This window comes from Paroedura picta, chromosome 5, assembly GCF_049243985.1.
Source record: "Paroedura picta isolate Pp20150507F chromosome 5, Ppicta_v3.0, whole genome shotgun sequence".
Taxonomy (NCBI): Eukaryota; Metazoa; Chordata; class Lepidosauria; order Squamata; family Gekkonidae; genus Paroedura; species Paroedura picta.
The window spans coordinates 64,574,803-64,601,304 of NC_135373.1; the positions used below are offsets into that span (position 1 = coordinate 64,574,803).

Consider the following 26,502-nt stretch of genomic DNA (forward strand, 5'->3'; position numbering starts at 1 on the left):
GGATTTCTTTCTATTTTCTGTATTTCTCTAAATATATAAATACACACAGACACACAAACATAAATACAATTTAAATATGTTTACATAAGCATAATACAGGTTTTCATGTTACACAGGTTTGGGCTGTCCCTGTTTTAATCAGCTAAGGCTGATGAAGTGACTGTGCAGCTTACGAAGCAATATCTTTCCTACCAAACTGCCTGGTCAAAAGGAAAGGAAAGGCCATGCAATGTGTACACCAACTGTAGTTACTCAGTACACTTGAAGGCTGAGGCAGACTCCATGGCACCATTTTCAATGACATGAGGATGGCCATGTAATGCTGTGAAAACCAACTACAAATTGTTAAGGTGCTTGACAATTTAGATGTCACAATAAAGCCAAATTAGCTTTGATTATTCCTAAACCAGGCTAGTCTTCCATCATGATGTTGATTCAGATAATGAACAAATTGTGGTATGTTTGGGGAAATCTGCAAGATTAGGTTTTAGAGCAAAGAAACCAAGCTTGTTTTGCTATGGTATCATTTCAGATGCTCAAGTTTAGGCAAATGTTATTTGGACACTTGTGGCTTTCATCAGCTGAAATTTGCTTGTATTCACAATGCCTTCAAAAGCATTTGTATAGGACCTTGTGGCATATGGTTGAGGCCAGGGCAAGGTTTTGGTGTTATCATTAGAGGACCCCCTGGATAGGTTAGATCCGGTTCCTCACTCCCATTGGAAGAGAACTTGCCCCTCGGGCTGAATCAGGGGATAGGAGGATAGAGTGTTTAGAATTTTAGAGTGGTGATCACCATCTGTTTGGTTTCTGATTAGGGCTGTTTTTATGGGGTTTTAATGAAATTATTGTTTTATACTTGTAAACCTCTGTGAAAGTTTCCGAGAGTGGTGGTATAAAAATAGATAAATAAATAAATAAATATATTTAATTTATACAATATTCTCCTTGGTACATCAAGCCAAGAAAAGAGAACTGGTACCTGGTTGCAGTAAAAAGTCCAAACCAACATTTCAGATGTCTTTTTTGCTTTGATTAGCCATAAGGCCCTGACTGTTACTGTCATTTCACAGTTTCAGTCTATGAATAGATACAAATGGGTAGCCCTGTTGGTCTGAAGTAGTACAATAAAATCAGAGTCCAGTAGCACCTTTAAGACCAACAAAGATTTATTCAGGGCATCCACGAGAGCATCACCGGGGAGTGGTGACACTCTCGTGGATGCCCTGAATAAATCTTTGTTGGTCTTAAAGGTGCTACTGGACTCTGATTTTATTGTACTACTTCAGTCTATGAAGTTCTGGACAAAAAAGTCAGTCTAGGAGTTTAGTGGGTGATCTTGGGCTTCTCATAAAGATTGTTGTAAGAACAAGATGGACAATTCTATCACCCTGTTCGCTTTGGAGGAAGGGCAGGATCAAAATATGATAGTCTTTGACATCACACTACGGAGCGAAAAGTGTGGAAAAGCCCACCCACTACCCTTTCACAGATCTGACTAGTCCAGTCTTGAACAGAAAAAAAATCAAACAATTCAAGTCTAACACTTTGTGGGAAAAAATGTATTTGATTTACAATTAACAGGATTTACAAATAATGACAAATAAAACAGATTAGCACGTTTGGATACGTATGTTGATCAGACAGAAGGCAAGTATAGAGGCTTAGTTTGACACACAATTCTTAGGTAAACAAATCCAAACAGTCCGTAGCTCCTTACATTCCAGACATGGTCCATTGGGTATGCAGATGAAAGCAACAGCATAAATGTCCAAAGGGAAGATGTCACACTCCGCTTCTCCTTTTCTAAACCAGCTCGTGGTTCACTTGTGTTGAAGTCAGCGGCCACCAAACTGGCTCCACAGAAATCAAGACCACTACCGATACATTTGAGGGTAAACAAAAGGGGGGAAGTTAGAGTGACTCCAGTATAGGGCGAGGTAGCAACTGAAACTCTGTTACTGTGTTAAGAGTCAAGTCAGTTTTTGAGACACGGCAGGACAGAAAACACAGAGCAATGGCAAAAGGCAAATGAGCTTTCTATGGCAGTGCTATATGAAAATGCTACTCAACTGCCAAAAACTATGGTGAGAAAAGAATGTAACAAAGATTGCTTTCTTTTGTGCAACACAGCAATTCAAGATAACGTACCAAGCTTTATCAAATTACCTGGAAGCTGACTTCGATTGTAAACACATATAACATTTTTGACAAGTTACTTTAATTTCCACGCATGTTAATGATTATTCCAACCATTGCAGCAGTCCAAGGCTCAAGTGGTGTTTAAAGGGAGCATGGGATGTTTTTCCCTTTATAATGAATATTTTATATTACAGTTGTTTTATTTTATGGCAAGACCCCCCCTCCCCCCAACTAAATAGTGAATCTCCCAGGATGGTGTGAAGATGCAGGACTGTTTTTTTTTTTAATCCTATGAACCATTCCAATAAAAAGATATACATATTTGAATTGTGTTGAACAGCACACAATAGGCAAGAAGCTAATTACAGGCATTCTGCTGGTCAGGTTTCTCACAAAAGTCATCAATCCACACATAAATATTTTTGATATGATTCTCTTTACAAAAAAACCCATTCAGATTCACATAATTAGTACAAGTAAGGCACATTAGCATATATAATAAAAGTCACCATTAAAAAAAGAACAAAAATGAACCTTTGAAAGGCTGACAGTTCCCCATGATTGCTGAACCAAATTAGACTTTGTACATTCAGGACATTCCCTCACTGGTGACTAAAGACCCTCTCACACATCTCCTTCAGGATAGATCAGTAGCTCACCAAACCCAGTTCTAGGTAATGGATCCTTAGTACCATTTCCTCACAATCACTACTGTGGCTCAGTGAGATCATACTACACCTTTACACAGCAAAAACTTCATTGGCTTTGGCTGAATGCGGACGCTTTTCCTCAGAGTATACCTCGGCATCTTAATTGGAAAACTAGAGCAAAAGAGCCGTGGTGTGGTAGATAAATGTGAATGATCCCTCTACAAAAATCTAGAGAGACAGATGATCCTTTCCCATTCTTGCCAGTGGCACGTTGGACTGGTATTGGCTCTTTGGAAGCACTTGGTGATTTTCATATTGAGAATCCTTCAGATGCAAGGCTGAAACTCTCGGGTTTTTTTTCTAAAGGATTTAGATGACCCAGGGGACACACAGACCCCTTCCCAATTAAGGATCAAGCTATCACAGTTCATCCACAGTGTGTCCACTTTGATCTCAGAAAACTGAGTTTAAGAGCTGCAGTCACAACCACGATTGTTTTAAGCACTTAGTTATCATGTACATAAAGCCATATAGTACTAAAATCCAGCACAAGGTCATAACAGAAAAGTCATAGCAAATGTATCTTTTATCCTACTCATTATGAGCAGAATACAGACAGTGGGAATTCAAAAAGGTTTTTAAAAATCTATTTCCAATTCTTGAAATAAAAAGGGGGCTATTGCATTTATTTTTCCAATATGCTATCACTTTTCTAGTACAAATATTGCTTAAAGTAGAAAGAATACTATAGGTATGGAATTTACTAGAATAATGAATTCTAAGAATGCTGATGCTTTAAGATTGTACTAGTTGATTAAATGAGCTATAACTTTACCACCCCGCCCCCACCCCCACAGGACTTCCCCTCATTTCCAAGTGGAAATTCATTCACACACAACACGAGATTTTAATTAGAAGCATAATTTACAGTAAAAACTCTTTACATTACAGCTTTGCTATAAAAAAATGATTTCCCCCCATTTAAAGTTGTAATTACACATTAAAAAATAGAACACTATTTCCTTATCAGGAAGAATGAATTTACACATCTTCAGATCAGACTTCTTTATTGCAGCTTTCAAATCAAAGGTCAGTCACTTTATTCTCTAATGCAGCTGCTATCTGTTGTAATCGATAAGCAAGCTGCATCTTCTGTGCCGCTGGGTCTTCTTCAAGTGCATTTATGATCTGGAAGAAAATAAACAAGTGGAACTCAGGGCAAGGTGTGTCACTAAAGCACGAGAATGGATATTTGACTCCGGAGTTTGGGCTGGCAGAATTACTTCTTGATCCTATACACATTTACTTAGAGTCAACTTCCCCACCCACCGCTGCCATTTCAAAGATCTAATTCCTAAGCATGTTTACGACAGCTGCCAAAGCTGTCTTTTGACAAAGCCATTATCACACACACTGTAGAGGCAAAGCTAAATATGCCTCTAAATTAGGGTTGCCAGTTCCAGGCTGACAAATTCCTGGAGCTTTGGGGGCGGACCCTGTGGAGACCTCAGTGGGGTATAATGCCATGGAATTCACTTTAAGAAGCTTCCATTAGCTCCAGGGGAAGTGCAGGCTGGAGATCAGTTACAATTCCAGGAGAGCTCCAGACCACAGCTTGAGGTTGGCAATTTTACCCTGCAAATCCAACACTACAGTTGCTTCCAAGCACAGTAAGTATCCTTCACTATTTAAGGATGAGCATCATAAAAGATGTGAAGCAAATACGATAAATGTAAAAAGTATAGCAGGAGTAGTAGCAAGAAAGAAAATTTGCTGTAGGGATTTCCATGACTTCAAGGTATTTATTCATTTGTCGTTTGGTGAGTGTAGCATTGCCAAGAGATCCAAGGATTGTCTGGCACATTTGGAAGAGGTTTGCCAATGCTTGCCTCCATGTCATGACTCCTAGTGTTCCTTGGAGGAATGCCATACAGATTCTTGTAAGATAATATGAATAACAACGGGGCTACAGTCTATCCCACTGTTTACTGTCGGTATTATCTTGTTCTTCCTCTACTCCTTCTTATTATTATAATTCAGCTTTTTGGTGCTATAACATATCAGGTCTGATACTTTTTTCATTATGCTAATTTTTGTAGTCCTAGTTCTAATGCATTGTTTGTTGGATGTTTCCTCCTATATGACTGTATTGTTTAAAAAGAAGAGTTGTTTTTTATACTCCACTTTTCACTACCCAAAGGAGTCTCAAAGTGATTTACAATTGTCTTCCTTTCCTCTCCTGACAACCCTATTGTGGGGTCTTTTGGTGCCCTTCCCTGGGCTACACCCCTCTCAGCCATTGTGCCTGACTTCTCTGTCGCAACCAGGAAACCACGGGGGCCAGAAGATGGATGCAAATGCTGTTTATTCTTCCACCAACAATCACAAGTGCTATGCTGCCTTTCTCCCCATCTACTTCCCCTCCGTGTCTTTTATTTCCCTCTTTGACTCCTCCCCTGCTCATTTAAGCTCCGCGGGTTACGCCCCTCCTTCCTGTTTGTTTCTCCATGTTCTATCTGATAAGTAATTGCTTCTGTTTCTCCCACAGGTAGGCTGATTCTCTCTCTCTCTCTCTCTCTCTCTCTCTCTCTCTCTCTGGCCCTTCCCTGCAGCTGGGGTCTTAAGGGTGTGTTCTTAACCTTCCCTGGACCCCACCCTCTCCCGTGTGCTGACTGAGAACTTTCTTCTGCATTCTGTTGAAGCTGTTCCCCTGCTGTAATCCTAAATGGGTAAGTATCTTCTCTCCCCTGTCTCTGTCATCTTCTATCTTTCTCCCTGGGTGCTTTTAGTGTCTCTTCAGTACTATTCTGTCCCTGATCGTACTAGCCCCCAAGTCTGGGAGGTTCCCCACTTCATTCACCCTCCAGCCTCTTCAGACCTTCCTGAATTAATTCCGCAGCTTTTTGGGTGGCTGCAGTTTTAGCCACGGCTTGACTTTTTTCCCCCTCCCGACTGGGCTGAGTGGCTGCAGCTTGACTTATTTGCAATTTGCGTTTGTCGTCACTGCTGTGATTCCCATTTCCCCCTCCTCCATTGCTACCGCGCAGACACCTATGAAGAAGGTGAGGCTGAAATAGCTCTGGCAGAACTGCTCTGTGTGAATCGGAGAAAAGACTCATCGAAGCTCCGCGATGCCGACGCGGAGGAGCTGGGCAGCTGGAGGACGCGCGGTTGCATGCGTCAGTCCACGCGCTGCTCCACGCGCCAGCCCGGGTGCTTCTGGGGCGAGCCTCTTAACGAGGCTTGCTGAAGTGCGGCGCGCTTCAGAGGGCGGGGGAGGAAAGGCGTCGCAGACGCCTATTTAAGGGGCAGAGCGCGCACGCTCTGCCTCTTTCCTCCCTGACGGCGCAGCGGGAAGCTTCCCTCCCTCCCTCCCTTTGTTTAAAGCTGGTTTTGTAGCTTTGTTATTAAAGTTGTTTATTGTTAATACATCACAGCTGGCGGTTGGCATGGGAGGATTCCTTTGGGGGAGACAGGTCTGCGAACCAGTGCTCTCCCATCATTGGGGTCTCCATAAGAGATGGCGCGTATGTGAGCGGGTGTGCCAACCCGGCTGGGTTGGCATGTTCACATTGCCGGGTGGTTTGGGGACTCAGACAGAGGCTTACGCCCAGTGGGCCCCATAAGACCATCTTCCCAAGGTGGGTTCCAGTTGGCAAGGGGTACCTTTGCTCTAGGCTGATGCCATGGCAAGGACTCCAGGGCACCATCTGGAACTGTTGTCAAATCATGGTCGGCTGACCATGTTTTTTGACGGATTCCTCTTCATGCCAGTCCAACGCTCCTGCTGGAGTTGTATTAATAAAGCTGTGGCCATTTTTCTCCATTCCAAAAGACATTGGTGTTGCGTCCTTCTTTGCTGCCCATAATTTGCCCTCCTGCTAGGCAACAGCTCTGACAGTGACTAACCCAAGGTCACCCATCTGGCTGTATGTGGAGGAGCTGGGAATTAAACCTGACTCTCCAAATTAGAAGCTACTGCTCTTTACCACTATACAAAGCTGGCTCCTTTACACTGCTCAATCCATCTTGAGTCTCAGTGGAAAAGGCAAGCTATAATTGCAGTAAGTAAACAATCATAAATTATATGGTGATAGCTAGAAATTTCACATTTGGCTAAACCAACAGCTGACTGTTACTTTAACGTTTAAAAGAAAAGCTGTATCTTGTCTTAACGCTTCAGTAGCTGTTAGTAACCTTCTGATAAAGCCTCCTCAAGTTTGATTTTAGTCCAGCACTTGGAACAAAGAGCTTATGATCTGTAACCACCTATGGATCCATTCATCTCTCCAATATGAAAATTCTCCATCTCTATTCCCCATCCAGCATTAATGAACATGCACCCAGGAGAGCTGCCATATTTGTTGCGGGCATCACCATTGTGCTTTCTTCTGAGCAGGCTTGAGAAATACCAAAGTGAATGGCTCCATTGTTCTCGAACTGTACATCCCAAACATCAGATATTTCACAGACCTGAAGGCTATTTCTGGTGTCTGAAACATTCTGCATTTTGGTAATTCCTTTACAGCACAATAGAGAAAGCTTGGTGGTGGAAACTTACCTCATCATAGTATTTGTTCGTATACTGGTAGAGCTGGTGTAAAGCCACAAGTGTGTTTAATGAGTCTGTGTGTGCCTATTAAAATTAAACAGAGAGAAAAGGAATCTGTCAGGACACAGTTTTCGGCTGTGTAAGATCTCTAATGGAACACATATAGGAATGCCAGATATAATGTAAATCTTTTTTCCATATACCAGCTTTGGTTCTTAAATCTTTTAATAGGTATCTGGATTGGAGAGGAAGTGAAATTGACAATTTTCAGCATTCCCATGTCAAAGTGTCTTACTGGCTCTGTTCCAGCTACTACACTGCTTTCCTCATCATAGAGAATGTAGTGAATGAAAACGCACGTTTAAGGTGAACAGTGGTGTTTGTCTAATCACATAGTTGGCTAAAGACACATCTACAAGCTATTTGGGCACATACAACAAGCAGTGAAAACTCATTTGGTACAAATTAGTTCCATGATACATTCATTTACAGTCCTTTATATGAGTTGTCATACTTGGGAATAAAACACAAACTGCAATCAATTTTAAAATTCTATATCTCTGAATAGAGTTCTTAAACAATAATCTTAAGAATGTGACATAGATGTTTTTCAAACTAGTCCCTCTCTTCTATAACCATTGAAACATAGTACTTTTGTTCTTCTGTGTGCCATCACACTGAGATAAGCTATTAGGAAATAAAATGTAAAAAAAAGCTGCTTAGAGGCTACAAAGCTTGCATGTTATTATTATTTACAATGTGAATGGACATCCAATCTAAAAGAGATGTTTTGCATATACTTTATGATCAGTAATTCACAAGCAATGCAGTTGTGTTAACAATTAATCAAAAGGACTTCAGAGCTCTGCATACTCCTTCACTGGACTTCAGCACAAAAAAGACAACTAACTATCAGAGAGAAGAAGCCACAAAATCAGAAGCCAAAGTTTCATCTTTCTGCTCCTATTTCCTGGGAAGTAATTCCAATGTGATACTTACCCTAGAAATCTCTGCTAAATGTGTATTCATATCCTGGTCGCTTACTTGTACCATCTGGCGAATACCTTTGTAGTAACTACAAATAAACCAAAGGACCCATTTAGCTGAAGTGACACAACATTCATTTTTATGCACTTGGGGTTTTGCAAAGGCTTCTTTTTTGCATTTTCTCAATAAGACAATTTGATTGCCCCTACTGTAACAGACCACAGGCTTCCCTATCAGAAATGCCTTAGAGCGCTAAATGCCGTTTTTTGTTTCTTCTTTAGTTAAACAGAGAATGGCACACTCCATCAGTATTGCTTTCAACAAAATGCCAATTCAGTTCAACAGAGCTGTGCACTGCTGCTAAAGCCAGCATCCGTTACAACTAACTAAGCGTCAAGTAATCAAACTCTCTGTACGATCTATTGGAAAAGATTAGATGGGTTTTTCATTCCTATTTATACGACTGGGTATATTCTTATTCTTGCATATTTTATACCAAATATACAATAGCACAGAAGAAATCATGAAGAACTTACAGAAGAAAACAAGTCTAGGTATCATTTAGCCCATGAATCCATTGGCCAGTGGTTTGTAGACTGGCTGCATTTAAAACTGTTTTCCCTGTCCAGAAGTCAGGATAACATTTCAATAAGTGAAAAACACTCAGTGAAGAACGATGTAATTTCTTTTCACCCATTACAATACCAGCAGTAATGAAGAGTTCACACTGCACAGGACACTTTTCAACCTGCATCTAGATTCTAGATATTACAGCTTGGACCCAGTGTAGCATTTCTACAGCTGGAAAGGGAGTGTGACTTCCTCTCTCAACCTCTAGTGCATCCCCAAAGTGCCCAATGAAATACTTCTCCTGGGGACAGGGGACCCTCAGGGTGACACTGCAGGCTACAGCAGGAAATGGGAAACAAGAAAATTGTGCTCTGGAGGGATAAAACCACCCATGGAAATGTTGTACTGGTTCAAGGCCCACAGCTACAAATGTAGCAAATCCCCTATGAACAGTAGAAAGGTGTTAATGCATGTTTCAAAGTGCAGATTTTGTAGGAACTGAAAGGCACAAGCTTCATGCTTACAACTGGAAAGGAAAATCCCAACCGACAGGACGTTTCACACATTCCAGAGAAACACTCATAATTTGCTTTAAAAATCATGAATGCTTTCCCCCAGCAATTAAAATAGTATAACAAACTTGGAAGACAACAGCTTAAGCATTAACTGCTTTCTTCACATTTGATAAAATCCAGGAGGAATGCACGGAGAAAGCTGTATCTAGAGAAGAGATCTTGGAAACCTGTCTGCTAGCTGTAGAAAATCAAGGCTGAGCTTCTGTTTCCCTTCCTTTTTCAAGCATTAAAGTATGGGTGATGCCAAAGAGAGAAATATTTTTGCTTTGAGTTCCCAGAAAAAAAAAACTAAAGGGCTCTTGGCCCTTGGTTCTTAGCCTGTGGGGCTTTGGCATGAATATTCATTTTGTAAGCTGCTTTGACTGTTCAGGTAGGGAGAAAATAGCATATAGATTCTTGAGCTTTATCCAATTAATGTGGACAAAGATTCTGGAAGGCCGTGAGTGCGTTCAGATCACTCCACAAAATGGAGAACAATGTAAGCTGCTCTGGGTCCCCACTGAGGAGAAAGGAGGCATATCAGCAATCAGCAAAGTAAAATAAAAATGCAAGCTGTTTTTTTCAAAACAGGCTTTGCAAAGGATAGCTTGACTACTGGCAGACTATATATTTTCCCACTCTCCAGCCATTTCCAAAACATAATCCTGACATTATTTTTGCCCTAGCACTTTATCGTACTGAATATTTCTAGCGTATAAGTGTTCTTCTAATCAGTTGAAAGAAGAATTGAACCATCACCAAGGAAGCAGTCACAAAATGGTTCTCTTTCTACTTACTCTTCCACCATCTTCTTATATGTAGAGATTTCTTTTGCATAGAGCAATTTATTACTTGGAGAATCCTAAAAATGGGAGAGACAATGTTGTCTTTTCAAAGCAAGAAACATGTTAGCTTTTAACTAAAAGCTTGAAGATATGGATTAGCAGAATATTCATTCACAAGTTGCCCTCATTACTGCATCAGTCCTTTGTCTGCACTGACAGTAGCTCTCCAAGGTCTCAGGTGGAGGTCTTTCCCATGGACAATCCAGGGACTGAACCTGAGGTCTTCTACATGCAAAGCAGGAGCTTTACCAACAAGCCCCTTCCCTAAATGTAAAGCAGACATAAGTTGCTCCATAACGAAGGCCAAATCCCATAAGCATTTAATGATCTAGATGGAAGAAATCATATTTATCATCTATGCCTGTTGTGCAGGAATGAACCATTGTCTCTAGTATTCCTGTCCTGGTAGAAAGCATACGATAGAGACATCAAGGCAATTCACACCAATTGTAAGCCTATGCATGAAGAGTCTATGCCACATGATACCTTTATTGGTATTTGGGTGTCCTCTCTTCACCACCACTGGAAAGGAGCTTTGGCTAGGTAAATGTGCAAACTGGCCCTTAATCTCTGGCTTTCATACCGGTTCTTATGGTATGTCTTAATTTCCCTCTCCCAAACTGTACCTCTCCTTGTTGCTTGCCTTCTTCAGAGGACTGTTTATATACAATGATGTCACTTTTAATAAATGTTCCTGAATTTGTTCTGGAACTTTAAGCCTCAGCCAATTTCTCCTTACTTTCATTAATATAATGAATAGTGATAGCAGTACTTCATAACAGAAGAGGGCACATTAAACTGCAATTAGATGTGTTCTATAAGCATTAGACAATAGCTGTTTTGTACGTGTCATTGGATATTAAGTAGTGGACTCCCCTTGACCCCACAAAACACTTTAAGCATCCTAATAAGTACAGGCAAAATTAACTGATCTACACACCATCTTCTATGATTACAGTGTTGTCTATCATAATGTACTTTAATGCCCTTTTCGGCACAAGCAGATGCAGAGCAGAATGTGAAACACTTACCCTGCTTAATTTGTGCTCTGTTCTTGTGCAAGCATCCATGAAAGTCTGTGCGATGACTGACAAGGAAGCATCCACTACTTCATGAACGTGAACATCAAAGATGAAATGAGGGTTTTTCAATATGTTCACCCAAAACCTAAGTGGCAAGCTGGGAAGGAAACAAGAAAAGATACCAAGTCCAGATTAAGGAACAAAGCTGAATATAGAAACTGAAGTCCTCGGAAGCAATACGTATTTAACTACTCATTTAAATCTTCTCTATCACATTTATGATACTCTTAAATGACTAAAGGAATAAGTACTCATTCATCCATTCATCATCCAGTAACCTTTATTGGCATATAAGTATGTCAGCTCATGCTTCTGTATTTTACACCAAAAACATTTAAAAGATTTTGTTTGAAATAAGAAGAGTTGGTTCTTATATGCTGCTTTTCTCTACCCGAAGGAAGCTCAAAGCGGCTTACAGTCGCCTTCCCATTCCTCTCCCCACAACAGACACCCTGTGAGGTGGGTGAAGCTGAGAGAGCCCTGATATTACTGCTCGGTCAGAACAGTTTTATCAGTGCCATGGCGAGCCCAAGGTCACCCAGCTGGCTGCATGTGGGGGAGTGCAGAATCAAACCTGGCATGCCAGATTAGAAGTCCGCATTCCTAACCACTACACCAAATTGGCTCTCAAAGATACGGATAGGCAATTCCATTGCTATATTGGTCCTAAGCTCTTCTGGTTTAGTGAATGGAAGCTAGTTTATTTATGGAATTCCGCTATTCCAGATCCTGCTGGGGAGTGTCAATTCAAATGGGGAACTTCAGCTTTAGCAAGAATCCGGATGCTCTCCTGGTAAATGTCAAAGGAAAGTCTTTGCAGGGGCTGTACTGCAAGAGAGAGCTCTTCTTGTGCCTATTCTACTACAGTGATATTTTTAAAATGTTTCCTCTTGTTTCAATAGGGGCTTTTCTGAAAACATTTCCACCCTCATTTATAGAACCCAGAAGCTATTTGTTTATTTATTTACTTCAGTATTTAGAAGAAGAAGAGTTGGTTCGTATATGTGGCTTTTCTCTACCAGAAGGAGTCTCAAAGCAGCTTACAATCACCTTCCTATTCCTCTCCCCACAACAGACACCCTATGAGGTAAGAGGCTAAGAGAGCCCTGATATTGCTGCTCAGTCAGAACAGCTTTATCAGTGTTGTGGTGAGCTCAAGGTCACCCAGCTGGCTGCATGTGGAGGAAGATCAGGGAATCAAACCCAACTTGCCATATTAGAAGTCTGTGCACTTAACCACTACACCAAGTTGGCTCTCTATATGCTTGCTTCTCTCCAAAAAGGAGACAAAGTGCCTTACAAGAAAAATTACACAAATAAAACAGCACACATCAAACAAACATAAGTTCAGGGCAGCTCTGCATTCTGTCTGAATCAGATCCACCCATATTTGTGAGGGTCTGGTAAAGGAAGCTTTTGCTCCCCAAAGTTTACACCCTTGTTGATCTTTAAAGTGCTAATGGACTTGAATATTGCTCTTCTTTGCAGACCAACGTGGCTACCCACCTGAATCCACATTTATGGAACTGGTGCTGATATGGTTGCATCTCTGGGGCCACATTTCTCTTACCAAGTACACAGTAAAGGTAAAGGTATCCCCTGTGCAAGCACCGAGTCATGTCTGACCCTTGGGGTGACGCCCTCCAGCGTTTTCATGGCAGACTCAATACGGGGTGGTTTGCCAGTGCGTTCCCCAGTCATGACCGTTTACCCCCCAGCAAGCAAGCTGGGTACTCATTTTACTGACCTCGGAAGGATGGAAGGCTGAGTCAACCTTGAGCCGGCTGCTGGGATTGAACTCCCAGCCTCATGGGCAAAGCTTTCAGATGGCTGCCTTACCACTCTGCGCCACAAGAGGCTCTTAAGTACACAGTACAAACTGGTATAATTCATATTTTACTCTGTATTTTCAAGAATACCAATGCAATCATACTAGCTTTTTAAATTATGTGTATTTCTTCTCCTCAAGAATCCCAAGCACTTACCTATTTGTTTTCCAGATGTGAATCGTATCCTCATCTTTGATATCATGCTTTTCTGCTTGCTCATCAAGGAAATCAAAGAAGTATTTCACAGCTGGCGGCACAACATGGTTTGAGTCAAGAACACTGTGAAAAAAGTTATCTACAAACTGTTGAAGAGTACCCTGGAGAATTAAAATATTTTAAAAAGTATTAAAAATTCAGACTATAAAAGAAGTGCAGCATTTTTCAAAAATATTCCTTCAAATTTACAAATACATTTTCTAAACTGATTAAAAGGCATCTGTTCCAAATGCCCATGGAATCACAATGGCTTGAAGTGAAGCATTTTTCATCTATACATGTATAGTGAATACTCTTATGAACACAATGAAAAGAACAGGCCAGGGATCTCAATAAAAAATAATACTTGCCTTCTGTTTTAAGAAGGTGGGGATTTCAGCACTGTAGCTCACAGAACAGAGAAGGGCATGCTTTGAATCAGTCAGATAAGCAAAAGAGGGAACGGGTAATGAATCAATGCATTTATAATTATGTTTCCTGAATGCATTCTTTTAATATTTCCATGAACCTTTGGAGGTTTTGCCTTGTTTGCATTCTATACAATTTATTGAATTATAATGCAGCTTCTGGGCTTCTAGTGGCTACTGATCAAGTGTGTATGGGAGTACTGTAGGAGCAGATGATTTTAGAAGAATTGGATGTGTAGAAACCTCAGAAGAATATTGCCTGCAAGGAACCAAGGTTTGCTACAGAGGTCCAGCATGACTCTAGCAGGTACCATCTGCAATGTTACATGTTCTGCAAATACCACTGAGAAGATGCACAAGGGTGACAGATGTCATGATTTCACTACCCTACAAGCTTCATAGAGCAATCAATGAATTCCCATCTAATGCACTCAGCTCTGTAAAAAGCAAATTCAGGGCAACTATAGACTTTCCCTAACATCTCTTGAAAGCTTAGGACTGAAGGCAATAAACAATCATAAATGCCTAGAACATTAAACATTGCATAGATTCAATGTTTAAAATATTAAACACTGTCTAAAGCACCCTTATTTACATCTAAAGGTAAAGGTAAAGGTATCCCCTGTGCAAGCACCGAGTCATGTCTGACCCTTGGGGTGACGCCCTCTAGCGTTTTCATGGCAGACTCAATACGGGGTGGTTTGCCAGTGCCTTCCCCAGTCATTACCGTTTACCCCCCAGCAAGCTGGGTACTCATTTTACCGACCTCGGAAGGATGGAAGGCTGAGTCAACCTTGAGCCGGCTGCTGGGATTGAACTCCCAGCCTCATGGGCAAAGCTTTCAGGCAGCTGCCTTACCACTCTGCGCCACAAGAGGCTCTTTATTTACATCTAGAAAAAGATAATTCCCTTCTGTTTGGATTCAGACTGCCCCCAAAGGTTGCTGTGAGCGCAACTATAGCCATGCCTGAAAACTAAGAGGGTATTAATTGCCCCCTAACCTCTTCTGGGAAGCTGTTTCATAAGCAAGCTCCTTTTAGTAGCACTGAGCTGATATACAGGTAGGCACAATTCATTTTGGATGCTTTAGGATGCTTTGGGCTGAACCTGCGTTGAGCAGGGGGGTGGAATAGATGGCCTGTGTGGCTCCTTCCAACTCTATATTTCTATGATTCTATCTTAAAGGGAACCACAAAGTTAGCTGTGATCATACACCAGTGTGCCAAATAAGGGGGCCAATGAGGTGATTAACTCACATGGTTAATGTGGATCCACACTCTTGTTGGGTCAAGCATCAATAGATTATTTAATGTCAGCAGTAGGACAAGAAGCTGTACTCTTAGAGTACAGCTGACAAAACATGAAGGAGAGGAACGGTGAAGGTACACTGGGAATTTTGAGAGAGGGTGGTGAGTGTCACCCAAAAATGGCTGCCAAATGAGGCACAGCCAAATAAAATAGGAAAAAGGAAATCCTGAAGGGGGAATGAACTCACATACTGAGTTAGCAAAACCCAGGTGAAGGAGAGCTGGTTTTTTATACCCTGTTTTTCACTACCCAAAGGAGTCTCAAAGTGGCTTGCAAACACAATTTCCTTCCTCTCCCCACAACATTTCTTTCCTCTCCCTGTGAGATAGGTGGGGCTGAAAGAGCTCTGAGGACTGCTCTGCAAGAACAGCTCCAAGAGAACTGTGACTAGCCCAGGTTACCCAACTGGCTGCATGTGGAGAGTGAGGAATCAAACCCAGTGCTCCAGATTAGAATCAACCACTCTTAACCACTGCACCATACTGGCTCTCAGATGTTTACCCATCTTCCAGATCCTTCAGTGGAAAGCCCTGCCATACAATGGACTCACTCACTTTCTTAAAAGCTTTGCAGATGCCGAAGGAAGTCCTGGCAGGCACCATGGTGCCCACTGAGGAACCCTGCCTAAGAGACTAACAGGACACCTATGTTCTAGGAAAGGGCATAATAAAACAGCTAGCCTTTAAATGCCCCAGAACTGATCTCATTTCAGTTACTATGTGCTCCCAACCATCAGCTGGGAGTAAGTTTTCTGCATCTTATGTCATGACTTATTTTTTTGACATATAGGATCACATTTCAGGGAATACAAAATGCAGACCTGGAAGCTAAATATAAAGCCATTGCTACTATTCGAAACCTCAGACCCAAAGTAAGATTCTACACAGTAACCTATTGCTCTATTCATTTGTACCTAACATAGGAAATTAACAGCCTTCCCTGGGGATGATGCCAATTAACTTGATGTTTCTATCTTACCTTCACAGAGAGAAGTCTTGTCAGGTATATTTCTGTAATAGCTTTGGTTCTTTCTTTCTCCTTCATGCTCCCCCTTTTTGATTTCCCCTCATCAACTTCATCTATTGGCCGAACTAGATGCCAAGTCTTATTTTCCTCTTCCAATAAGGCATGCCCTCAAAACAGCAAAAGCGACAAATTTTAAAGCAACTGTATGAATAAAATTAAATGCACTGATGTAGCACTGACAGCCATGTCTCAGATCACGTCCCAGAGAGCTGTGACTAATATGGATATTTATTTGCCTGTGATTAATTTTAATTGCATATCATACACAAACTGAGGTCCCTGAATATGCTGTACTTACTTCTATAATGTTCTTGCCCTATTTTACAAAGTGAAATAATGAGCTAAACTTAAAAAAACACAACTAATCATTTTTAAACAGTTAGTATCTCCCAGCAAAGCAGGTACCATGTGACAATGTGAGGCTACATGCCATCAACTCTGACTCCTAATCCTTCAACCACAGTCTTATACACTCATAATGGCAGCAGCTCTGCAGGATTTTAGGCAGAAAAACGTTTTTCCTAGTAGCAGGTATCTTTTAGCTGATCTGCTGTGGATCCTTCTGCATGACAAGCAAATACTCTGCTCCTGGGCCTTCCCCTAATGGCACTGATCTAATCATGCAATTCCAAAAAAACCCCAAGGCCCATTAAGTTTAGGGAATATCAATTCCCACCAAGTCCCACTGGACTGGGCTGACCCACAGGAATAAAATGGAGAGGGGAATCATTGGCCTGAATTGGGAGGTGGGAACCAGCAGAAATCACCACCCCATCTCAAAAAAATGTGTCCCTTAAGAGGTTTCGGAAGGTAGCTGGCTACGAACTGGTATCTAGAACTACTGCACCAAATTGGTTTTCTATGCACTGTAGTGATGGTGTTCTTGCAGAGGGATTTTGATTTGGATCCAGACTATTTCCTCACGGAGGTGTAAAACATGCACTGCATCCCGGTTGCAAACGTGTGATAGGAAACTACGCATTTGCATGCTTCCTGATGGGAGACCCCTCCCATGTTATCCTGACACAGTTTTTTCCTTCCCGACAAAGTGGCAGAGAAACCTAAAGCATGGACAACCCGCACTTCTACCCCCACTTCTTGGGTTGTCAATCAATGCAAGCCACCAATCCATGGTCCCAGACACTGCATGACACAAGTAAATTCCTGCTTGCTCATAACTCCATTGTCCATGTGTGTGAGCCCCTGCTTCAATTAGGACCAGTGTGCTGGTATTTTTAAAAAGCACAGCTCTTTCTCTTTTTTTATAGTAGGATTGCCATTAAATGAAAGGGTTAGAAGTTTAAAAAAATAAAAAGTGGATTTATTAAAAATGCTCACAATCTTCATGCCTTTCAAGAAACAATTCAGAAACTGCATAGTGACTAAAATATATTTTTCATTTTTCTTGAGTGAGACCAAGTTTTGAAGAAATCCCTTTCTGTTGCTACCATCATTTTATTTTTTTACCAGTCAGAGCATGTATATTTACAAAACTCATGTCCAGATGTGGAACTATATTCATTAGTATACTTCCATAAACTCAATAACAGGTTGGATCTAGTCAACGTTTTCACTTAATCCTGCTAATTCCACTCATTGTTAAAAATGGCAGGCTAAAATGGCTTCCTGCCAAATAGCTCATCATATGGGCATGATTGACTTGCGGTGCCCTGGGCTCCCTATCATGGGCCTGGCAGACCAGTACATCTGACCAATCAGTTGACTGTGCTGAGAGAGTGGCTTGGAATATGCTGGGGTGCCCTGCGGCAGCCATTTCAGTGTGCTGGTTCCCTTCTTTCCCTTTGAAAACAAGGGAAGTGGAACAGCAGTCTAAAATGGCTTGCAGTCATTTTAGGCTGACAGCAGGATATTTTCGGCCATCTCCTGTCAACCTAAAATGGCTGTCAGCCAAACCCAGGTAATTTTGTGGCATTTTTTTTAGTTCATGCCCATCCCTAATCTTAATCTTCAAACAACCATAACTGCATGTCTGCAGAAATTGAGAAAGCTGTGATTAAAACTAGATACAAATATAGGAGATCAGCAGAGTGGTCAGACAGATTTGCTTTCATAGTTCCATGCATATTTAAATTTCTGTTACTACATGCTTAGCTGAACTCTCCCATTGAAGTGAATGGCAGTTTAAAATGCATAATGTTAACAAGCTCATGTCTACTATACTAGATGATTAAAATAGTAGTCTTCTCGCAACTTCTAATTCAATAAAACTTGATAGAAATGGACTCCCCAAGCTGCAAAAATGCAGGATATGAAACAATTTCTGTTTAGCAACTTTTGTTGATATCATATACAATTCTGGAACCATTCTTATTTTTTTCTGCAAAGACACATCACATCTGCAGATGGCTTGATTATAACAATTAACTGATGTAGCATAGGAATGTGAGTTGGGAACACCTCGCTTAAAACTTACTTTGGGATGTAACTAAATGAGACAGAGAATAGGGACTAGACTTCCTACACTAGTGTTTTATTTTTAATGTTCTGCGGGTCTGAAGAGTCCCCCAAATCAGATAAGTACAGCAGCAATAGGGGACTTAAAAATATTCTTTGCTCCTGTGCCAATTTTCCAGATTCAGTTTGTCCTTTTTCTGCCCACAGTTTCTGTATGTTCAGAAGACAAACAGGGATATATCTATATGCTATCTCTTGTGCTGCAAGCAACAAACAGGAGAAGTTGAATCCGAAGAACAGTACCATGCTGATTTAACAAGTCTCCTCCTAACACCACAATAATTATCTCACTCATGGCCCCCTGTAGCTCCTATTAGTTCATTCCTCTATGGATCTTCCACTGGCTCATTTAACTTGGCTCTCAGCTACACACTCACCAGGTAGCAATGGGAAAAGAGCCATCTTTCAGTCTCACCTCCCCTGATGAAATACAGGTTTAACTCTAACCTATCTCACAGATGTATTATAGTGATTAATATGAAATATCTACAGCACACTGTGATACTTCTGATGGATTCTCTGTTGACAATATCAATTGTACATAGTACAAGTTTAGACACAGAGCATTTGCCAGAAGTATCAGAAGCATTTTTTTTTTGCTATTGCAGCTGCTTGGATAATTTTGGTTTCTTCACCATGAGATCATGATACTGACAGATTGGTTGGCGATGTAAAGGCCACCAACTGCAAATTAGAACTTTGCCTATAATGGCTGATTAAATCTTGCTAGGGAGAATTGAGAGAGTTACCAACCAAGATAATTAACTTCTCTTTCCTTGAGGGCATTCCCTCAGTCACTTAGAGTAGAAAGACCTGGTCAATTATTGATTGGTTTCCCCTTTTGGGGGGCAAAATTAGCTAGCTTATAATTACAGAACAAATGTAGGTGTTGGAGTGGTGCATCTTTCATTACCTCACTCCCATCTGGCTTCAGAGCTGCTCTTGAATGAATCCAGATTTAGATGTAGTGGTGGATGGAATCTACAGGTTGACTTTTCCCCGTTGATTGTTGAATCTTTCACTGGTCTTGGACACCATACTAACTAATTGGATCATTTTGAGCTTCTGATGGGAATCTCACGTATGGTTCAGGTTTTCATGGTAAAACAGGGCTCAGAGAGCTGTTATTGGAGCCGTTGAGTTATCTTCCTACAACCTACTTTTGTACAGGGCTTGGCACTATCACTAATGGTATTTAATATATCTAATATATATACTGCAGTGCTTTTGACGAATGGCCTCAGCAGCAGTTTGTGGGGACTGCCAGATTTGCTTTAAACAGCTCTTTTAATTGATTTCATGCAATGAACTATGCAAAAGTGCACAAACATTTCTAAGTAAATAGATTCATAAATATCATATATACTATTATTATCATCAACACTGTAACCAAAGAAAGAGATAGAAAACTTTGTGAATGAGAAATTCTGTACTACCTTCCTAGCTGGGATTGAAATGAAGGGGAATGGGATAGGAGCAAAACTCTTCTACAACTCCCATTCATTCCAACAAACAAAGGCAAAGTGTGAAACATTACTGCAACTTAGACTCAACCAACATCTCTTTGCACATCATTCCTTTTCTTTCTTTCTTTTTCTTCTGGAATAAGATGTAAATTATTAATGGAACCCAATTTCTTAAACTGTCTAGACTCATAATATTATTTAAACTAAACAAAACACAGTCAAAGTGAACAAACAAAAAAAGTCTTTCAAGACACTGTGTGTGTGTGTGTGTGTGTGTGTGTGTGTGTGTGTAAAATTCTGTATTTGGTCCTCATATCAACTTGTCCCGTTTCCCCCCCCCCCACACACACACAGTGAGGGGAACATTTCTTTTTATGCAACATAGAATCCTACAAATCATGTCACATGTGCTCCAGCGCTGTCCTTAGCTATCTAACATTTTAAAGCTTTCCAAATAAACAAGCTTGCATTGGATAATTCTAAAAGACTTAAACAGTAATGAAAAAAATACCAAGGCTGAAACATTGCTGTTCCAGAATTCCCCATCAAACCATTTCCTTTCAGGGCCGGGTGAGGCCACTGGGTGGATGGAAAGATGCAGAAATTGCTGTCTTGGAGGCACACTGGATTGCTTTTGTTACTTCATAGACCTCTCAGCATATATGCCACTCATAGGACCCTATTTTTAGTCAGGTACAAAGTGGAACCTGTTGATTTGCAGTGATGTCTGTGGTCAAGGATTAAGAATGTCTAGCCATATTCATGCTATGCCAGGCTGGCATCACTGAAGAAGATAAACCAATGGCTGCAACAACCTAAGCCTCAATGAAATATTCAATACAAGAGGCTGTCAGAGGCAAAACAGTTCTAAGTGCCTGTTTTCAGTTCCTGTTGTGTCAGAAGAACCCTATGTCAAGAACTTCAGTTTACCATGGGGCTATCCATTTCCTTGAAAAAGCATGCTTTGTCATCAGTGCAGGTTAAAAGTACTGCATTTATTGGAAATGGCAGTATCTGAATAAATGAGATTTCAGGTTAGAAAAACAAAGCTCTTATAAAAGGATATTTATTTGTAACCACCTCTCCAACCCCCCCCCCACCCCCACTAATGTACTCTACCCCCATCCCTAAAAGCTATGTAACAGGACTTCAAAAACTCTCATCATCTCTATGAAGGCTGAGAAGAAAAAAGCAGGAGAATAGCACACAGGCACGTTTCTGACAGCTGTAGTTCACAAGGCTGGAGCTGTTTATATCTTTCAAGAAATAGTCTCACACAGTCTCTCTTATTTTTAGCCTGCTCTCCTTCCAAAGATAATTCTCCCTTCCTCACAATAACTCTGTATGTATGGGTATGGGTAGAACAAAAGGGAAATTAAACTATCAGGAATCATATAAATGTATGCTTCTTTAGGGCCCATTATGCACGGCCGCCGAAACAGCGATTTCGGGTCACATGGAAAACGCGGAGGGGGAAGACGCGACGCATACCGGTTATACACGGGGCGGGGCGCGACGGCGGCAAAACCCAGAGTAACCGATTATGCACGCGCCGATCCAGGCGCCGCTTCTGGTTGCGCCCCGCTCACCCGGAAGCTGCGCTTTCTTCCGCGTTTCACTGACGCGGCTTTTTCGGCGGCATGCACCGAAGCTGCAGCCGGTTGCAGCCGGCTCCGTGCGTTATCCGTGATTTTAGTCGCCGCCATTCCACCCCGAATGTGCGCTAAAACCCCCGTGCATAATGGGTCTTGGTAATGAGAAATGGCTCTTAGCAATGGTCCTTTCAGCAATGTTGATCCCCCCCCCCAATGAAACCACCCAAGTAATGTGATCCTACATGCTGACAATACTAGTTGGAATATGGAATGTAGTGTGGCCATTTTGGAAGCCATGCCTGTACACACTGTTGCCTGAGAAATGGATAGCGGTCAGCTCTAGAGCAGACCCAGACATCTACATGACTGCAACAGAAACCAAGATGAAATAAGAAGCAGAAGAAATTGCTGCCAACCAGTCCTGCCTAAAGTAAAGGTCAATGGCTTGAAGTCAGGTAGTTAAACGGCCACTGGCAGGACAAGCTACCTTATACTACTGCCTGCATATAGATTCAGCGTACGAAGAGCCAGGGAACAGAGTTCAGCTCAGCCTTCAGCATGTAGGTTCCTGGACTCAGTGGAACTGGCAGTGAGGTAGTCTTCAGGGAGACCAGCTTTGCCCCTGGGAATAAATCCCTACACGAACTAGGAAAGCTATTAATATTCTTGTGGGGAAAACAAGCACTTTTCCTTCTCCTTTTTTCTTAATAGTTCTTACAGGTTTCAGTGCAGTGAATGGCAATCTTTGTTCCAATAGGGCATTAAAGGCCTTCAGGTAGAGAAGTCTACCAAGTTAGCATCAGCAGAGACCACCAAGGTCACAGTCACTAGGACCAAGTCAGGTCCAGCCTAAATGTATTCAAGCAGCATTCAGGTTCTTTGGTGGCTCATGTACATATGAATGTTCATAGTATCCTTTACACAATAGCACAACAACAATCTGGTTACCTATTGGTGATTTATTGTTGATCACTTTATTTTTGTTATCTTAAAAAGGAACCAAATGTAGTACTTACTTTCCTCTGGCATGTCTTGCTGGTGATCCTCTGGCTGTTGGGAAACCCCCATTTTAGATAAGATGAGAGTAGCCCCATCCCGTACCTTCAACAAAGCACAAATATAAGTATGATAAATAAAAGAGAGCTTGTTTGGAGTAGCAAAAAATATACCTCTATGAGACTTTCTTTTCTGGCAGAAGCAGTGCATGCAGTACAAAAACGATCCCTTCCCAATGGCCTACTAAACTCTTCATTCAGACATGCTCATGGAGATCTTGTACATGAAAATGCTTTCCTGGACCTTTATTTAAGTGCAGAGGGTGCACCAACTATGTTTTCCATGGTGTACCCCCCTTTGAAGCAAAGAGGGATGACTACATCTGTCAGAGTTTCTAACTGGAGCTACTAACTATGGAAGGCTTTTTTTCTCCATCAGCCAACTCAATAGTCAAGCTTTCAAAATTCCTATCTGGATAAAGGCATCTGTTGCTAACTAAAAACTAGAGAAGATGTCTTGCATTCTTCAAGTTTTAAAAAGTCTTGGGGGGGGGAGTCCACTGGACACATGGAAAGCAACAGAAATTGCCATCTTGGAGGCACACTAGACGGCTTTTGTTACTTCACAGACTAGTGCATTGTGTACAAAAACTATCCTGAGCAAATAATATTTCTTGGGTTCCACAGAGGCTGTAGCTTGCTTTCGTAGCTCTACAATGGGCACTCTGCGGCAATGTCAATATAAGTTTTGAGTCTTTTAGGCCTCCAAAAAAGCTTTTAAAAGGCAACAAAAAAGGGGATCAACTAATATATTTGTTAGAAAAGGAACACACACTGCCCAATCCAAAAAGCTTTTAAAGAAACGTATTACTGAAAAACAGTAAAAGGATCTTAACAAATGTTCCAAGCCACTTCCTTACATTATAGTGCATCAGAGTATTGATACGTTTCCACCTGCCATCTCTTTGGGATGTTAAGTCCAAGTCCGAGAGTATCTGTGCAGTAGAACCTGGACGCCATTCTGAGAAGTAGTTACAAGAAAAAATGAACTTTTGATTCATTTGCAAATAAGAAAACAATATGCACCAAAAAGAGTTTCCATTTAGCAAACCACTCAAGCATCCTGCTATCTGTAATGTTTCTCTCACCCCAAACTACTATTGCTTTAAAAAGAAAAACATTCTGTCTGCTGAACAATAATTGCTTCAAAATACTTTAGAAAACCAGAAACACGCCAAACCTTCAGCAGTGACTATCAAGTGAAAAGTTTCTTGAAGGAACAGGATTGGCAGAGGACACATAATGCAGCATTTTTGAGCAGATCACTTTCCCTTAAAAGCATCTATTTAAATTTCAAAACTACTGGGCATTAAAAAAAATTCTTATGCAATACATACAGCTGAAATGTAGACAATTTTATTAGGGTATATTACTTGTGAATAGATTTAGCTATCTTAAAACAAATGTTTTTTTGTATAGGGAAAATGTCAATATGAGTACAAAATGTTTATGAGTACAGAATAAGGGTCTGTAATATTTTGCAGTTGAAGAGACTTGCACTATCAATATGCAGAGCAAAAGATCACCAACTAGCCAGCATAAGAAAGCCCATTTGCATGACTCAAACTGTGAAGCAACATTACTCATAGCTGGCATGCTGACTAATGTTATGTAAGGTCTCCACAGCCAAAACAAGATCTCACAATAAGTCAAAAGTATACACAGGGGTACCCTGCACATTTGTTTCAGCTCACTGGCATAAATTTGTACATAGTTTGCACTAAGGTGACTGGTAACTGCTCTCTACTATCATTTTTCTTTCTGTAAAGCATCTCTAAGAAGCATTTTAATTCCCTTGAATCCTTTACCTGCCATTCTCTTGAGATACTGGTTATGTCACTTATCCCTCCAAAACACCTTAATTCATTTTTTTTAAAGAGTCACATTTGATTCTGCACTGGTTGTACAACCATAGGCTGCAGACGTCTGGTACAGCATATTCTTACTAAATCCACCCATCCCACCTAGTATTATTTTTGATATCAATGCATTTATTAAATGTTGCAAGGCAAATAACAAAAGGCTTTGTACCAGAGTAAGACTAAAAGATTGACTCACTTCCTATAAGCACAATAAAATCAGAGTCCAGGAGCACCTTTAAGACCAACAAAGATGTATAAGTCCTATAAGCATTTAGTTATGAATAATAGGGGCAATAACTTCTGAGGAAGACGTGGTAATAATAACCTCTGAGGAAGGTTATTTCCTGGACCCTGTGGGGGTTCAACTGTGATCTAGATGCTCATTGTCTGCTTCTCTGGAATTTATTAGTCTGCCTGTATATAGGTTATCACAGAAGCTTTTCTGCAACATCACAAAGCTAGGACTTTAGAAGCTGTACTGCAGCATTACAAAACTAGGACTCTCCTGAAATTTACATTACAGGGCCACACAGATCATCACAGAATCATAGAGTTGGAAGGGGCCATACAGGCCATCTAGTCCAACCCCCTGCTCAACGTAGGATCAGCCCAAAGCATCCTAAAGCATCCAAGAAAAGTGTGTATCCAACCTTTGCTTGAAGACTGCCAGTGAGGCGAAGTTCTCCACCTCTTTAGGCAGCCTATTCCACTGCTGAACTACTCTGACTGTGAAAATTTTTTTCCTGATATCTAGCCTGTATCGTTGTACTTGTAGTTTAAACCCATTACTGCATGTCCTCTCCTCTGCAGCCAATGGGAACAGGATCCTGCCCTCCTCCAAGTGACAACCTTTCAAATACTTAAAGAGGGTTATCATGTCCCAACCTCCTTTTCTCCATCATTGTGATACCCTTATTATTTTTCCAATTTATATATACTGAAATGTATTTATAGTACCGACAGTGATTTTTTTGTTTCTGGTTCTTCATAATGTGATCCCAGTTTGTTTGTCTAAGAAAATATCAGAAGCAGGCACCTACCAAGAACTACACTGTCAGGCTTTGGCCATTGCGAATAAGGTACATTCCGGTAGACTTGGTCTATTATCTTCTCCTTTACTTGAGAAATAGTATCACAGTTTAGCACTTTTACAGGCACAGACTCTGTGCCTTCATCTTGGACAATCACATTCACAGTCTGAAAGGCAAAAGATTTCATGGTTATTAAAAACTGGACAAGAAAAATGAATGTGGTATTTACACAAGAACTTTCTTTTATTCATAATGATTGAAATTTAGGCAGGCCCAACAATTCCTTATGTGTTCTCATTACCACACCTAATCATAGGCTTTTGACAGAAATGTGGGTCCAATAAAGAGATCTTCATTGTTAACTAAAATAGCTATTTTGGGTTCCAGACATTTTTTCTTATTATGAGAATACAGAAAAGGGCACTCAATAGATTTTCTTCTTAAACATATTTCTGTGCCATCAGTATTGGATCTTGGGAAGTTATTAAAAGCTTGCTTTAAAAAGAGACAAGTGATCAAAATAATTAGACTATTCACCACCTGTGCCTTTTTAGGTTAATCAATTAACAACATACCCAAAGAGTAGAACGATCAGTTTATTATTTACTGCTCTGAAAAAAACATATTTCTTCTATCTGCTGCAATCGTATAATTTTTTTCTGTCAAATTGCAGCTGACTTCTGGTGACCCCATAGAGTTTTAAAGGCAAGAGACATTCAGAGGTAGTTTGCCACTTCTTGCCTCTCCTTAGCGATCCTGGACTTCCTTGGTGGCCACCGAAACAAATACTAATCAGGGTTGACCCTACTGAGCTTCCATGATCTGACAAGATCAGGCTAGCTTGGACTAT

The 26,502-nt window shown here is 40.9% G+C and overlaps 1 protein-coding gene and 1 long non-coding RNA gene across 9 annotated transcripts in view; one reads left to right on the forward strand and one right to left on the reverse strand.

Moving 5' to 3' along the window:
• Positions 1-1,547: 1,547 nt before the first annotated feature.
• The window catches only part of PLXNB2 (plexin B2), a 405,779-nt gene continuing 380,824 nt past the window's right edge, over positions 1,548-26,502 (reverse strand). For all 8 annotated transcript variants that reach the window (XM_077338327.1, XM_077338326.1, XM_077338324.1 and 5 more), the window contains 10 exons: positions 25,662-25,818; positions 23,620-23,720; positions 22,721-22,805; positions 16,121-16,275; positions 13,368-13,528; positions 11,332-11,479; positions 10,253-10,317; positions 8,344-8,419; positions 7,354-7,428; positions 1,548-3,980 (listed from right to left, as the gene is read on the reverse strand). In XM_077338327.1, coding sequence (XP_077194442.1) covers positions 3,876-3,980; positions 7,354-7,428; positions 8,344-8,419; positions 10,253-10,317; positions 11,332-11,479; positions 13,368-13,528; positions 16,121-16,275; positions 22,721-22,805; positions 23,620-23,720; positions 25,662-25,818 — 1,128 coding nt within the window. In that variant the 3' untranslated portion in view covers positions 1,548-3,875. The remainder of the gene's footprint in view (positions 3,981-7,353; positions 7,429-8,343; positions 8,420-10,252; positions 10,318-11,331; positions 11,480-13,367; positions 13,529-16,120; positions 16,276-22,720; positions 22,806-23,619; positions 23,721-25,661; positions 25,819-26,502) is intronic.
• LOC143837892 (uncharacterized) lies at positions 4,206-12,968 on the forward strand. Its single transcript, XR_013231136.1, has 3 exons — positions 4,206-4,462; positions 5,405-5,521; positions 12,871-12,968. It is a non-coding gene; the product is annotated as an uncharacterized LOC143837892 (long non-coding RNA).